Source organism: Lolium perenne, chromosome 1 (genome assembly GCF_019359855.2).
Source record: "Lolium perenne isolate Kyuss_39 chromosome 1, Kyuss_2.0, whole genome shotgun sequence".
NCBI classification, from domain to species: Eukaryota; Viridiplantae; Streptophyta; class Magnoliopsida; order Poales; family Poaceae; genus Lolium; species Lolium perenne.
Window position 1 is genome coordinate 119,701,543 of NC_067244.2, and position 13,196 is coordinate 119,714,738.

Consider the following 13,196-nt stretch of genomic DNA (forward strand, 5'->3'; position numbering starts at 1 on the left):
TGGTCTACCCACAAGTACATGATCATCAGGTTCCAATTGGAGCAAAACCTCAAGCTGGATACTTATTGGTGCAAAAAGCAGAACCTCAGCAGAACCATAGAGCATCCCATTTGGTTGACAGTTTACCCAAAAGAACTGAGCATGCCTTCCAGAAAGGCACCCCAACAACACAGGAAACTGCACCTTGTGTATCTGACAGTTTACCAACACATGGAATTGCATCCATAAATTCATAATTCATGGGTCCCACTAACCATAGAGCTCCATTTCAAGAGCTGTTGACTTGCCATCTTCCCAAACACGTAGATGAATCAGCAGGTTCAGAAAAGAAACAGTTTTATGTTTGCAGCAGAATTTTTGGTTTGCAGCACCCCACATGGGAACCTTGAACCTCTAGGATCCCAAGTCTTAACCAGATAACCAACAGGTGCTCCACATTTTTTCGCGAAAACGCAAAAGACTTGCGTTTCGATGCATTGATAGATAGAAAAGGTTATATGTACATGTCCACAAAGGGACAAACACCCCGCACTACAACTCGACCCAAGAAAGGAGACCTAGTCTAGGGGAGGATCTGGCGGACACCCTGGGCTCCCGCGCTCGCCCACTGTTGCGCCTCGGTCTTGATGTCATTGAGCAGGGAAGGCACCGAAGGCTGAGCGTTGTCAAAGATCGCAGCATTCCGGTGCTTCCGGATCCACCACGTCGTGAGCATGATTATCGATGATGTACCTTTGCGCAACTGGCGAGGAGCGGTCCGCACCGCCTGCGACCACCACTTCACGAAGTCCCCCTCCGAATCCGGAGGCCCTGAGGTGGATCGAATCCACGAGAGGACCTCGAACCAGATCGTCCCGGAGAATGAGCATCCACTGAGTAGATGCGTCATAGTCTCCTCGGATTGGTCACACAATAGGCATCTAGGCGCATGTGGTTGACCACGACGCGCCAGCCTCTCACCCGTCCAACACATGTCCAGACAGGCCAGCCAGATAAAGAATTTCACCCTAGGAGGCGCCCAGGATCTCCAGTTCAACTCCCATGATGCTAAGGTGATCCCCCCGGAAGAGGGCCTCATAGCAAGAATGGGAGGTGTACTGGCCGTCCGTCGTCCACAACCAGGTCATCGTGTCCTGTTCCTCCGAAAGCTGGACTTCCCTCAGTCTGCCCCATAGTTGCACATATTGCCATAGTGCAAGGGGACTCGGTGCTCCAGCTATGTCGGGAATCCAAGTGCGGTCTACCAGTGCCTGACGCACCGTACGCACCTTCCTGCGCCGTTTAGGAACCAGCGCGAACACCTCTGGCGCCATCTCCTTGATGGACATGCCGACCAGCCATCGGTCCTCACAGAAGAGAGCGGACTCTCCGTTACCCACTATCATCGAGGTGGAGGCCGCAAAGATCTCCAGCTCCGCCTTTGAGAACTGCATGTCCAGCCCGCGCCATGGTCGTAGGGGGTCCGTGCGCATCCTCCATAGCCAACGCACCCTAAGGCTTATGGCCATCCGTGCAAGGTCGGGGATCCGCAGCCCCCCTAGGTTAAGCGGCCGGCATACCCTTGCCCAGTTCACGTGGCAGTGACCTCCATTGGCCTCTGCCCGGCCCACCCAAAGGAACCCTCCCAGGATCTTGTTGATCTGTTTGAGGGTCTTTTTGTTCAGGGCCAGTACCATTAGCTGGTGCAGCGGGATCGCCGCGAGCACAGCTCGGATCAGCGCCAAACATCCGGCTTGCGGCATCATGGATTCCCGCCATGTCGGCAGTTTGTCAGCTAGCCTGTCCAAAAGCGACCTAGTAGACAGGGGAATACCCAGGTACTTCACCGGAAAAGGCGCTAGCTGGCACTCCATGTGCTCCGCAGCAGCCACAACTTCCTCATCCGAACAGGCAATAGGGGACACCGAGCACTTAGCGAAGTTGGTGCGTAGGCCAGAAGCCTGTCCAAAAAGCTCCAGGATGCCGCGGAGAAGCCTGTCCAAAAAGCTCCAGGATGCCGCGGACCGCACTCAACTCTACCTCGTCCGGGTGACAGAAGATCACCACATCATCCGCATATAGCAACACAGAGGTCACCAGATCTCGCCGCGCCAACCGTCGCAGCATACCCAACTCGGCTGCCTTGGCGAGCACCTTGTTGAGCGAGTTCATCACTAGGACAAACAACGATGGCGACAGGGGGCCCCTGTCTCAGTCCCCTCCGATGCCAGATCAGGGGGCCTGGCTCGCCGTTGAGCATCACCCGAGTACTGGCCGTGGCCAGCAACAGAGAGACAATCTCTCGGAACCTCGGCCCAAACCCTATCTTCTGGAGAACCTCCATGAGGAAACCCCAGGATACCGAGTCGAAAGCCCGAGCAATATCTAGCTTCAGCATCACCCTCGGCTCCTTCCCTCTGTGCAGGAAACGAGCTGTCTGCTGGACCAACATGAAGTTGTCGTGGATGCACCTTTTGCGAATGAAGGCGCATTGGTAGCGATCCACCAGCGACTCCATCCGAGGTGCCAGCCTAGTAGCCAAAGTTTTTCGCCACCAACTTGGCAAAGATATGAATTAGACTTATCGGCCTGTAATCACCTAGCGCCATGGCGTCCGGGCGCTTGGGCAGCAGGACCAGCAGGGCCTGGTTAAGGCCTTGGAATCCATGCCCACACATCGTGTAAAGCTTGTCAAAGGCCGCCATGAAGTCAGCCCTGACCACCCCCCAGCATTTCTGAAGGAACTTAGCCGTGAACCCGTCGGGGCCGGGAGTCTTGCCTGGCGGCAAGTGTCTGATCACTTCCCAAACCTCCTCCTCTGTGAATGCCATCTCGAGCTCGGAGAGGTCAAGTCCAAATCCAGCGAGTGCGCCCTCGCCACCGAAGTGCCGAGCAGGCCCTCAAAGTGCGCGAAGGTAGCTTCAGCCATGGCCGCGTGGTCGGAGACAACTGCGTTATCCGCCCTTAAGCTATGAATCACATTCTTCTGGCGCCTGTAGGCCGCATGCTGGTGGAAGAAGGCCGTGTTGGCGTGCCCCTCCCTTAGCCATGCGATTTTTGCCCGCTGGCGAGCCATCGTCCGCTCGAGTGAGGCCAGCCCTAGGTAGGCTTGCTTGAGGTGCGCCCGGAGTCGACGCTCATCGGGGGTGAGCAGTCGGGATTCCATGGCGATGTCCAATCGCAGCACCACCTCCCGCGCTATCATAAGCTGCAGTTTGATGCATCCAACCTTTTTGTCGCTCCAGCTCATGAGACGGCACGCTGTGAGTTTCAACTTAGCAGTGAGCCGCCGGAAGGGGTCAGTGTCCCCGTGGACCACATCCCAGGCGCTCTGGACCACCTCGTCGAACCCGTCAAGCCGCAGCCAGAAACGTTCGAACTGGAACCTCTTCCACCCCGCCGACAGTGTGGTACAGTCAAAGAGGACGGGGCAATGATCTGCCACAACCGTCGCCAAGCAGCGCAAGCTGCAGCTACAGTGGAGCTCCTCCCAAGCCACCGTGACAAACACCCGGTCAAGCCGAACTAGAGTAGGGGTTTCACGTTCGTTCGACCATGTGTAACGTCGACCATGCAGGTAGATCTCCTTCAGCTCGCAGTCGTTTAAGAAGCGACGAAATCTGCCCACCATCCTACGGTCTAGATTACCGTTGTTCTTGTCCTCAACCCGGTGTTGAAGTCCCCACAAAGCGCCCATGGGCCTTGGTGGGTTCGCGAATATCGCGAAGCTCATCCAGGAAGGCGATCTTGTCAGCCTCCGCCTGTGGCCCGTAAACACAGGTCAACCACCACCATGGTTCCCCTCCTAAGGGTGCCACCCTAGCAGTGATACTATTAGCACCTATGTGGGCGCTGTCGAGCTGCACCACCCTGCTCATCAAGGCCTCGCACGTTGGCCACCATCACCTTAGGTTCGTATAACATTAGAGCGATCAAACAACACCCGAGCAACACTTGTCAGGGTCATGCCTCCACGACGCGACCACCCGACATCCCCAGCAGCGGCGGGGAGCAGCCTCTGATCGAGGAGAGCGTCCATCCGTAGAACTCCGCGATCGCCTCAATCATGTCATCCGTCAATGGAAGCTCGTACATCTTGTGATAAGCTTCAAGGGCAGCCACTGACGGCGCCTCATCCCCGGAGAGCAGGCCAAGCTTGCACATCAGATTCTGCACCGCCTTCATCTCAGCGTTCATCCCTCCCGGCTGCTTTACGACCCTCGAGCTACGACGTGGTTGGAAGTTTAGTTCCACCAACCTCCTTCTGACAGCTGGAGTTTGCAGGAGAGCATCCGAGCGCGACTTTGCTGCTTCGAGGAACTCCCCCAGCGTCCTTGGTCGCGCCAAAGAAACCGGCGCCCTGGGTACCGGTGTTTGTCGCGCTCTCTGAAACACCAGAGGTGGTGAGGCGAAATGGCATACTGACAGGGGGGCGACACTAGGGGCACCACTGTGCCGTTGTCATTGCCATCCCGAGATGGGGGCGGGTCTGCCACGATCTCGTCATCCATCACCTCATCGTCGCTCATCTCCTAAACCCTAGCACCCAATGGCGTTGAAGGAGTGGAGAGGAAGAAATCCTGTCCCTGCAGCACAGCCAGGGAGTTCGGCCCGTCACCATCCTAGCCCAACGGCCTGTCAGCCTCGCCTGGCCCAACCGTGAGCAGCATCTGGGGGCGCTGGGCTGGCAAAGGCTTCCAGGCCCAACAGCGGCCGGGGCACAAAAGGGCCCGCCACATCATCCAGCGTTAGGGTTTGGAGGGAAGGGGGCTCCACTGCCACCGATTCGCACGCAAAGGCGGGAAACGGGATCGCCAACGCTCCAACGCGGAAGCTTCGTTCCCTGTCCCCACCTCCCGCCGCCATGTTTGAACCAGAACGTTCCAAAACAGGCCGGCCCACCGCGGACCCCACCCTGGCGCAGGCGTCACCTACGACCGGCCGTTCAATGACCTGGACTCGGTCCACCGAGCGGTGCACCGGCCCGTGGACCAGCGGGTCCACCACTGCATGGACCGGTGCATGGACTGCTGCTCCCGTGGCGGTGGTGCTCGCATCAGCCTCCCGACCATCCCCGACGCCCACGGCAGCCAAGACCTCCCCGGCGTCCCCGCCGGCGGCCTCCACCGAGCGATGCACCGGCCCGTGGGTCAGCGAGTCCACCTCGGCATGGACCGGCGTGTCCACCATTGCAAGGATCGGCGTGGCGGTGGCGCTCGTAGCAGCCTCCCGCTCACCTTCGGCGCCAACGACAGCCAACACGTCCCCAACATCTCCGCCGGCGGCCTCGGCCGCGGCACGAGCTCGCATCTCCCTTATCTTGCGCCCTCCACGCTTCCTCCTCTTGGCACGCTGCGGCGGATCAGCCACCGTCTCGCCGACGATCGCCCCGGATGCCAGCACCCACACGCTCCCACCATGACCTCCAACACCTTGGCCAGCGGAGGAAGACGGCGCTCCACCACTACCACCCTCAGCGCTTCCTGGCAGGACATCGGGGACACCCCTGGTGTAGGAGTAATGCCGCCGCGTCGGCCACGCCGGCGTTCTCCCGTCACCATCCACCGTGCGATCACCAGCACCATGGCGTGGCGTGTTGCGGCGGAAGTCGACGGTCGATGTCACGTAGATGAGGAGGGTATAGGCCAACGTGTTGATGTGCGGTGGCATGACCGCCTGCGCCGGCGCCGCCATGTCTTCGAGTGACAGCGGCTCGTCGGGCTTGACGATGTGGAGGTCCATCTCGCGCGGGATCAGCACCGGGTCCAAGCACCACGCCGATAGCCGGAAAGTCCCCATGTCCGCGCGACTGCGAGTGAGAGGGTGCAGCCGCTCGACCCATGCCGTCGGGGCCAAGATCGCGTCCGCCATCGCTAGATTCCACGCATTGGCTAGGATGCCCTCCACCTCAATCTCAGCGTGGACGCAGAGGCCGCCGGATGCAGCATGTGTGCGGCGCGCCCACGGCCTGAGCAGAAGCCGGAAGAATGGAGACGCCATGACCTCGTCACGCAGCACCATGTCCCGATCCTCCTTGGTGGCAAAGAAGAACAAGAAATCTTCGGCACGATGGCAGTGAACTAAGAAGCTTCCCGACGGCAGCCTATGGATGTCCTCGAGCGCCATCGCCACCTCTGACAGCCTGGCGAGCCTCCGGCGGACGGCGCTCCCCCGACGCAAGCGCACGGTGGTCGTTGGCGCCTTCATCCACGCGTCGACCTCGACCGTCGTCGTTCACGCGCTTCCTCGCCGGTCCGTCATCAACGCCTGTGGGCGACCGTGGCCACGGGGGACGGGGCAGGTGCCCAACCTCCCCGCACCTGAGGCACACCGGCCCAACCGTGCAGTTGGCGGCGCGGTGGCCAGGCGCGGTGCAGAGCAGGCACAGTCGCTGGAACTCCGCGTACGCGCCAGTGTCGCGTCCTTGTCGCGCCTCCCTCGTCGTCCCCTCCGCAAAGGCACCAGCTTCACGCCCTTGTCGCGCCGCCGCCCTTGCCGCCACCTTCTTGCCGCCGCCGCGGCCCCTGGCATGCTTGCGGACGACGTGGGCGGGCTCCTCCCATGGCACGCCGTCGTCGTCTTCGAGCGGATCCTCCAGGTCGTCGAGCTTGTCAAAAGCCTCCTGTTCCACCTCCCGGGAAACTACCGACCTCACCTCCCTCCTTGCGCGAGAGGACTCCGGCTCGTTGGCCCGCCGCCGCTCGCCCGCCGACCAGCGCGTCGCGGTAGAGCCCGGGGTGTCCTCCGAGTCCGAGCCCCTTCCGCCGCGCCACCGGTCCTCACGTCCGCGTGGGCCTGCCGCCGGGGAGGGGGAGGGGGACAGGGAGGGGTTGGGGGAGTGTGTGGGAGAGGCCATGGCCGTGGGGGCGGGTTGGGTGGACGCCGTCGCCGGCACGGCGGCGGCGGGATTGGGGTTTTTTCGCGTCCTCACCTCGAGGCCATTCTCATTCCGGAAAAAACCTCGCCCTGATTTCTGACACGGCGGGTAACTTGGACCGCTCGCTCCTGATTGCCTTGTTCCACCAACAGGTGCTCCACATGAAAGAAAGAAGTAGCTTGCGTTGGATTAGAGCTGCAAACTGACATTGCACCTTGTGTGCACCCTATGGATGGCAATAACTTGCTCACACCAAGTCCTTGTTGTCTATACCAATACTTCCTTGGAACTGTCTGTGAGTAGCCATATAATGTTCTATGGACAGAGACCAGCCACTAACACGAGTGAGCGCAGTGTCATCAAGTTCCTTATCCGACGCCATGTCCTGTTTAGGCCTTTCAGCAAACATCTCACTTGCAGATGTGAAACCAACTTCCAGAAACCAACATGAGTCAACACCCCATTGTCATCCACATTGGAGAATGATTCGGCATCGTGCGTCACCATCGTTCTTTCTGGGTGAATGTCGACAGACAGCTGCGTGCCGGTGCCGATGGGTAGCACCAGTGTCGAACACCTCGCAGGCGTGAAGGCCGCGAGGTTGCAGGGCACCAGAACGTGTGTGAAACACAGTCACAGGAACTTGAATTGAAGAATCACCCCAACATTAGAAGGGAAGTAAGAACTCACAGAAAGGAACATGTCCTGGAATCGAAAATCCACTGGCCAGCATCGGAGAGGAGGAGGACACCCAAAATCCCCTCCGCTTTGCTGCTGACGCCCCGCCGCCACTACTCAAAAAATCCCCTCCCCTCCCCTCTCTCTCAAAGACTCGAACGCCCCGCCGCCACTGCTCCAGCAAAGCAAAATTCCCCTCGCCCATCGCCAGATCCGCCACTAGGCTCCCATCATCCAATATCCAGTCTTGAATCAAATAGGCCGCCATGGGCCGGCCTGCTCAAAATTTCTACCACCCCCCAAAAAAGCGGTGCCTCCTCTTCTTCCCTCCCTCTGCTCTCCCCTTCAAACCAGGAACAACGGCAGCGAACCCTAGCTAATCCCCGTCTTATGCTAAAAAATCTTCTCCCCTTCTCGTGCCCTTTCCCCTGCTACAGTGCACAGAGGCGAGAGGGAGGCGACCGCGGGAGAGTGCCCTCTCACCGGCGAGTCCGGCGGTCAGCTCCGAATCGGAGGGCCCTCATGGCTCTCTGAGGAGGTGCAGACCACGGATCATCGCCGGTGGGTGGGGATTAGGTCTGCTTTCTGTAGTTTAGGGTTTCTTGGTCAGGATGGCGAGGCGGCGGCGGCGTCCTGGCGTAGGAATAAGGTCTCCCTGCTCCATCCCCGCTGCGGAGGTGCTCGGAGGAGCGCCGACGAGGAGTTTGTGGAGTTTTTGGCGCGGTGGTGGTCCGACGCTTCGGCCTTGTGCGGTGGTGTCGGCATGCTGCGCGGTGAGGATGCTGGCTGTCTCTGTGGGCGACGGCGGCTTGAAGGTGAGGGATCTGGCCACCTCATGCGAGGTGGGGTGCCGTTGAGCCCAGATCCGGGGCGGATGGAGCTCGGGGAGCAAATCCAGGAGGGATTTAGCCCCCGGCCGATGCAAGATGTGCTCTCAAATCCAATTCCATGGAGTTGGTGGCAACTGCGGCTCACTAACGCCTTTTGGCTAGGGGCTCATCCTGCCCCAAGGCTCGACCGCACAGGCGCTGGTTTCTCCTCCGGTGGTGGCAGAGTCGGAGGTTACGGGCGCTTGGTGGTCACGAGGAAGACGATGGACTCCAAGGTCTTGGTTGTTATTCTCTTTTTAGTAAGGGTCCTTTGTGCTAAAAGGTGGCAACAGCGACATCGTCAGTATTCTTTCCGTATGTTACTACTTGTATGTGTACTCGTCCTTGTAATGTTTTCCTACTCGTATGAATACAAGTAACGTATGCCTTCGGGCGTACGTAGTCAAAAAAAAAAAAAGGAACAACGGCAGCTCTTAGAGCTCTATATAATCTTCCTCCCAGCCGCCCGTCTCCTCCTTTAGGCCAAATTGCTCCCTCTCCTTCCCGTCTCACCTCCCAATTTCTTCTTCGAGTCCTCGAAAACTGTTCCCCCTGCGTGCTGTTCGCCCGAGGACGGGCCAATCCAGCGCTTGTCAGACCGGCTACATCCTCCTGCACGAGGGAGGTAACCAAGTGCGCATGATCTTGCAGTTCTTTTGACGCCGTCTCCCGATGAAATTGAACTGTTGGGTTCTTGGGTTCGCGCGATACGATTACTGCTCGGTTTCTTGCAGGCCGTTAGGACGGCGACAACATGGACAAGGATCTGCTTTCCGCGGCGAGCACCTGGGATACGTCGTCCCAGGGACAGAGCCCTCGCATCGAGTTACCAGGTACGTGTCAGCAAAGGCTGTTTCTTGTCTTGCATCATGATGCAACATTCTTGGGTTCTTGTCTTGCATTATGATGCAATGGGGATTAGTTTAGAGACATTCTTGGGTTCTTGCAGGCTTTGAGGACGGCGACAACATGAGTAAGGATATTCCTGCCGCGGCTACGTCGTCCCAGGGGCAGGACCTGCGCATCCAGTTACCAGGTCCGTGTACAGCAGACTCTTTAGTTATGTATCCTGTCTTGCATTGTGATGCAATGGGGATAAGTTTGGACATTCCTGGGTTCTTGCAGGCCTTGAGGACGGCAAGGGGCAGTACCCGCGCATCGAGTTACCAGGTCCGTGGACAACAGAAGCTCGAGTTATGGTTCCTGTCTTGCAATTGGGATTAATTTCAACATTCTTTGGTTCTTGCAGGCAAGGGCGGCCCAGGTAGTTCAGCGATAGTGCAGATGCGACCTGGCCTGACCATGGACACCTTCCTGCCACCTGCAGGTGATTTTCCTGAAATTGTTCAGCCCTTCAGAATTCTTGAGTTGTTCGCTTGATACAATTAATTTCGCCGGATGCGATGAGATTTAGTTTCAAGAAACCTGGGATTCTTGCAGACAAGAGCGGCCCCAGGAGCTCGCAGATCGTGCAAATGCCGCCAGGAGGGGACAACAGATGGCTCTCAAAGCAGAGCGATGCGAGCTCCCTCTGTTCGACGGGCCCCAGCCAGGCCTTCCACCATGTCTCAGCCTCTCAGGTACGTGTACAACAGAAGTGCCTGTTCTGTTTATCATATTGCACCGTGATTTAGTTCATACAATGACGCTTCCCTGTTATGTTGTTATCTTGGGTCGTGATTTAGTTCATACAATGGCCCTTCCCTGTTCTGTTGTTATCTTGGGTCGTGAATTAGTTCAAACAGTGACCCATCCCTGTTACCTAGATTGGGGTTTCAATATTGATTGGCTTCAGTTTCTGTCAAGTGTCAACTAGATTTTAGTTATTAGTGTTGATTTGCTGAACTTCGGAACTTCCAGCACACATGGTGTGACCATCAATAGCAATTTACCAACAAGGGTATTTATTATCCATTATCCTCACATTTTGATTTTTTTTGTCTGTAATTGTGTGAAATGACAGCCAAACGGCGCAAGAGATCAGCATCCATTTCTCAGAAGCTGCCACTGGATCTTGTTCGTGTGATATTGGAGCATCTGGACCAGACGACCTACCGCAAAGCTATTGACACAGCCTTTGTCTTTCTGAGAGCATCATTGTCGACATGCTGCTGTGAAGAAATAGGGCCAAGAAGAATTGGAACATTAGTCGCTACACTGATAGAGTCAAATAAAGGAGGCTATCTTAGGGTAGCAGCGCCAGCCCAGGCGAGGTCTCCATGGCTGGAATCTGCTGCGCTGATGCTGCAAAGATATCTGTGTTTAGCTTGCGAGTCTGGCTGGGTCAGAGCTGTAGCCTGTAGAGGCGGGGCAATTGTGGTTATTAGGGACCATGGAGCAACAGAGGTGAAGATAATGAAGCCATTTGACAGAATAACCATCAAGCAGTTAGTACCAGCAAGTCAAGCTGAAGCAGCTGATTTGGTGAGTGTTGGAATCGAGCCAGTTTCAGATGACGAATTCAGACTGGTGATGCTTTTCAGAGGGATGAACAAGCGCATGGTCATCAAAATATTCGACTCCACCACTAAAAGTTGGGAGCTAAAAGAGCTTATCTGCCCCTTCTCATTATCCCCAAGTCAAAAAATAAGCGCAGTTGCTGTGTATTCAGGAGGCAGTTTCCATGTGCTTGATCACTCAAGCAACAAAATACTGATTTTCAACAGTGATCTCCTTGGTAAAGTATTATCCTTTCTTTCTGTTGCTTACATTATTCAAATTTGGTACTTCTGTTTACACAGCACTTAATTTCTGCAGATAAAATTTCTCTGCCTGTGGATGAGATTAATAGCCCGATCAGTCTCAAGAACAACACCCTGGCTTGCACGACGTGGTGAGTTAACCTGGGTTTTCTTGGATGGTAGCTCTGCTATCTTTTTTGTCCACACTGGTTCAGATTGGGTTCCAAGATGGAGGCGGCGGATTCCTGACAATATCCCCCAACACCTGAATACATGTGAGATCATTGGGCATTCGGAGAGTGGGCTAGTAATTTTCAGGTGCGGAGTGCAGGTGTTCTCCATGGACGTCGAGGACGGCCATGTGTCAGCCATGAAGGAATGCCGCACTGGCATCAACAGGTGCTTATCCTTTGAGATATGGCACTCTCTAGCGGATCATCGGGTTTAGGATTCTTGGATATTCCCTGACGCTTGTCCTTCGCTGTGGTACTTGCTTTTATCATCTTGTGGTACTCGTACTTAGCTGATATGTTGGTGCTGGAGCTTCCTGTAAAACGATTATGATGCCAATATGTGCAAAAACAAACATGTTCTGACAGATTTAATATGTATCATTGTGATGCTAGGTAGTATCTGAACTGCAACACAAAGGTACCAATTCTGTATACTCAAAATTTTCAGGACTGTTTCCTTCATGCTCACTTGCCTCTGTCCAGCAATATATCGCAGATTACAGTGGTAAACACATTAAAGCAATATTCAGCTGAGATCAGCATTAGAAATTTAGCAATGCTATCCTGCCTCATCCTGTGACATTACCTGACCACCTAAGCACTTGGAATTTGGGTGGAAATTCTTCTTTGTTCTGAACTTTTGTCTTGTTTGTTCAGGTTCGATGTAGTCGTAATCAGATCAGCATTGTGAGTTCAAATTGGTTGCGGTTTTAATAGTGTGGTGTTCTGGCACCTGTGATCTGAGTTATCTGCAAGATGACGGGATGACAATCTACAGAGTGTCACTTGGCAGCAGTCCTATCTATGTTGTTCGTCCTTTCATGCTACTTGTAGCTTCAAGTTAGTGTAATGTAGTCGAGTCTAATTGAATTCCTCAAGTTCAATTCATGTCTGCCAAAACGTTGATTGCATATTTGGTAGTGTTACAAACGATAGGAATCAAACAATCTGGGCTTCATCATGCGTTTGACAATATTACAAATCATAGGAAGCAAATAAATCTAGTGGTCATTATTCCACATTATTACAAACCATAGTAAACAAATAAATTCAGTGCATTGCATGCACCATGCAGCCATAGGGTCATACTGCCAATGTGCTGCTTGGTTCAGGCGGATGCGATTCCAGCACCTGGCCTGGCACCAGCAGAGAAGTCGCACGCTCAGCCGCCTCCGACTGGCACTTGCTTGCTGCCGCGCCGTGTTCACGCCTTGCCACGCGCGCGAAGCGTAGCTTGGTTGCTTGGTGAGTTCGATCTGTCGTTCGGCCATTGCCTCGACGTTTCTCTCTGGAGACTGCAAGAAATTGATCCATGCCGCTGGAGTAGTACTGTAGTAGATGCATTGCCTGCCTGATTTAGGTATGACGGTGGCTCGCCGCGCTACGCCATCGCGGTGACATGGAGGCATCGGCGATCTGCGCGATTGAAGGATAGAATGGGGGACGAAGATTAACTGCTATGCACGAGGTGAAAAGCGAAGAACAAAGAGAGGGGGAAAAGAGGAGACACGTGCACGACATTTCCAGGATCGGCCGCACGCTATCTCGGGGGCACGTGCCCGAACACGCTTACTGATCCACCGCTCACCAAAAGTGAACCAATGCTTCTACTGAGCCTAGTGGTTAATGGAATCCTGTGGGACAGGGTGTTTTTGCACCTGGGTGCATATGCTGCCTATATTCAAAAGGCATTTTAAACATATTAAATAATGTTAAAATATTTTAAAAGAAAATGTTGAGCATACATCTCTACATCGTACGTGTTCACAAAGTTGTTTCATGAAAAACCGAATTGTTACGTGGCTTGTGCAAAAAAGACAAAATTCGGTGCTAAAATAAGGCATTTTGAGAGGCATTTGTTTGTCTTTTTTGCACAGGC

General features: G+C 55.2%; 2 protein-coding genes across 4 annotated transcripts; one reads left to right on the forward strand and one right to left on the reverse strand.

Moving 5' to 3' along the window:
* Nucleotides 1–2,510: 2,510 nt before the first annotated feature.
* Nucleotides 2,511–3,676, reverse strand: LOC139832946 (uncharacterized). Its single transcript, XM_071822957.1, has 2 exons — nucleotides 2,790–3,676; nucleotides 2,511–2,694 (listed from the first exon to the last, which is right to left on the reverse strand). Exons 1-2 carry the CDS (start codon nucleotides 3,674–3,676, stop codon nucleotides 2,511–2,513), a joined length of 1,071 nt encoding a protein of 356 aa, XP_071679058.1.
* Nucleotides 3,677–8,821: 5,145 nt separating this feature from the next.
* Nucleotides 8,822–11,777, forward strand: LOC127300256 (uncharacterized). Of its 3 annotated transcripts, none has more exons than XM_051330358.1 (8): nucleotides 8,822–9,036; nucleotides 9,138–9,236; nucleotides 9,353–9,439; nucleotides 9,529–9,573; nucleotides 9,653–9,730; nucleotides 9,844–9,976; nucleotides 10,368–11,080; nucleotides 11,161–11,777. In XM_051330358.1, the coding sequence occupies exons 2-8, from the start codon at nucleotides 9,158–9,160 to the stop codon at nucleotides 11,238–11,240; spliced, it is 1,215 nt and encodes a 404-aa protein (XP_051186318.1). In that variant the 5' UTR covers nucleotides 8,822–9,036; nucleotides 9,138–9,157; the 3' UTR covers nucleotides 11,241–11,777. The 3 variants fall into 3 exon arrangements, with proteins under 3 accessions (XP_051186318.1, XP_051186314.1, XP_051186326.1); XM_051330354.1 differs by having other exon boundaries at nucleotides 8,822–9,028; XM_051330366.1 differs by lacking the exons at nucleotides 9,529–9,573; nucleotides 9,653–9,730 and having other exon boundaries at nucleotides 8,822–9,028.
* Nucleotides 11,778–13,196: the final 1,419 nt, after the last annotated feature.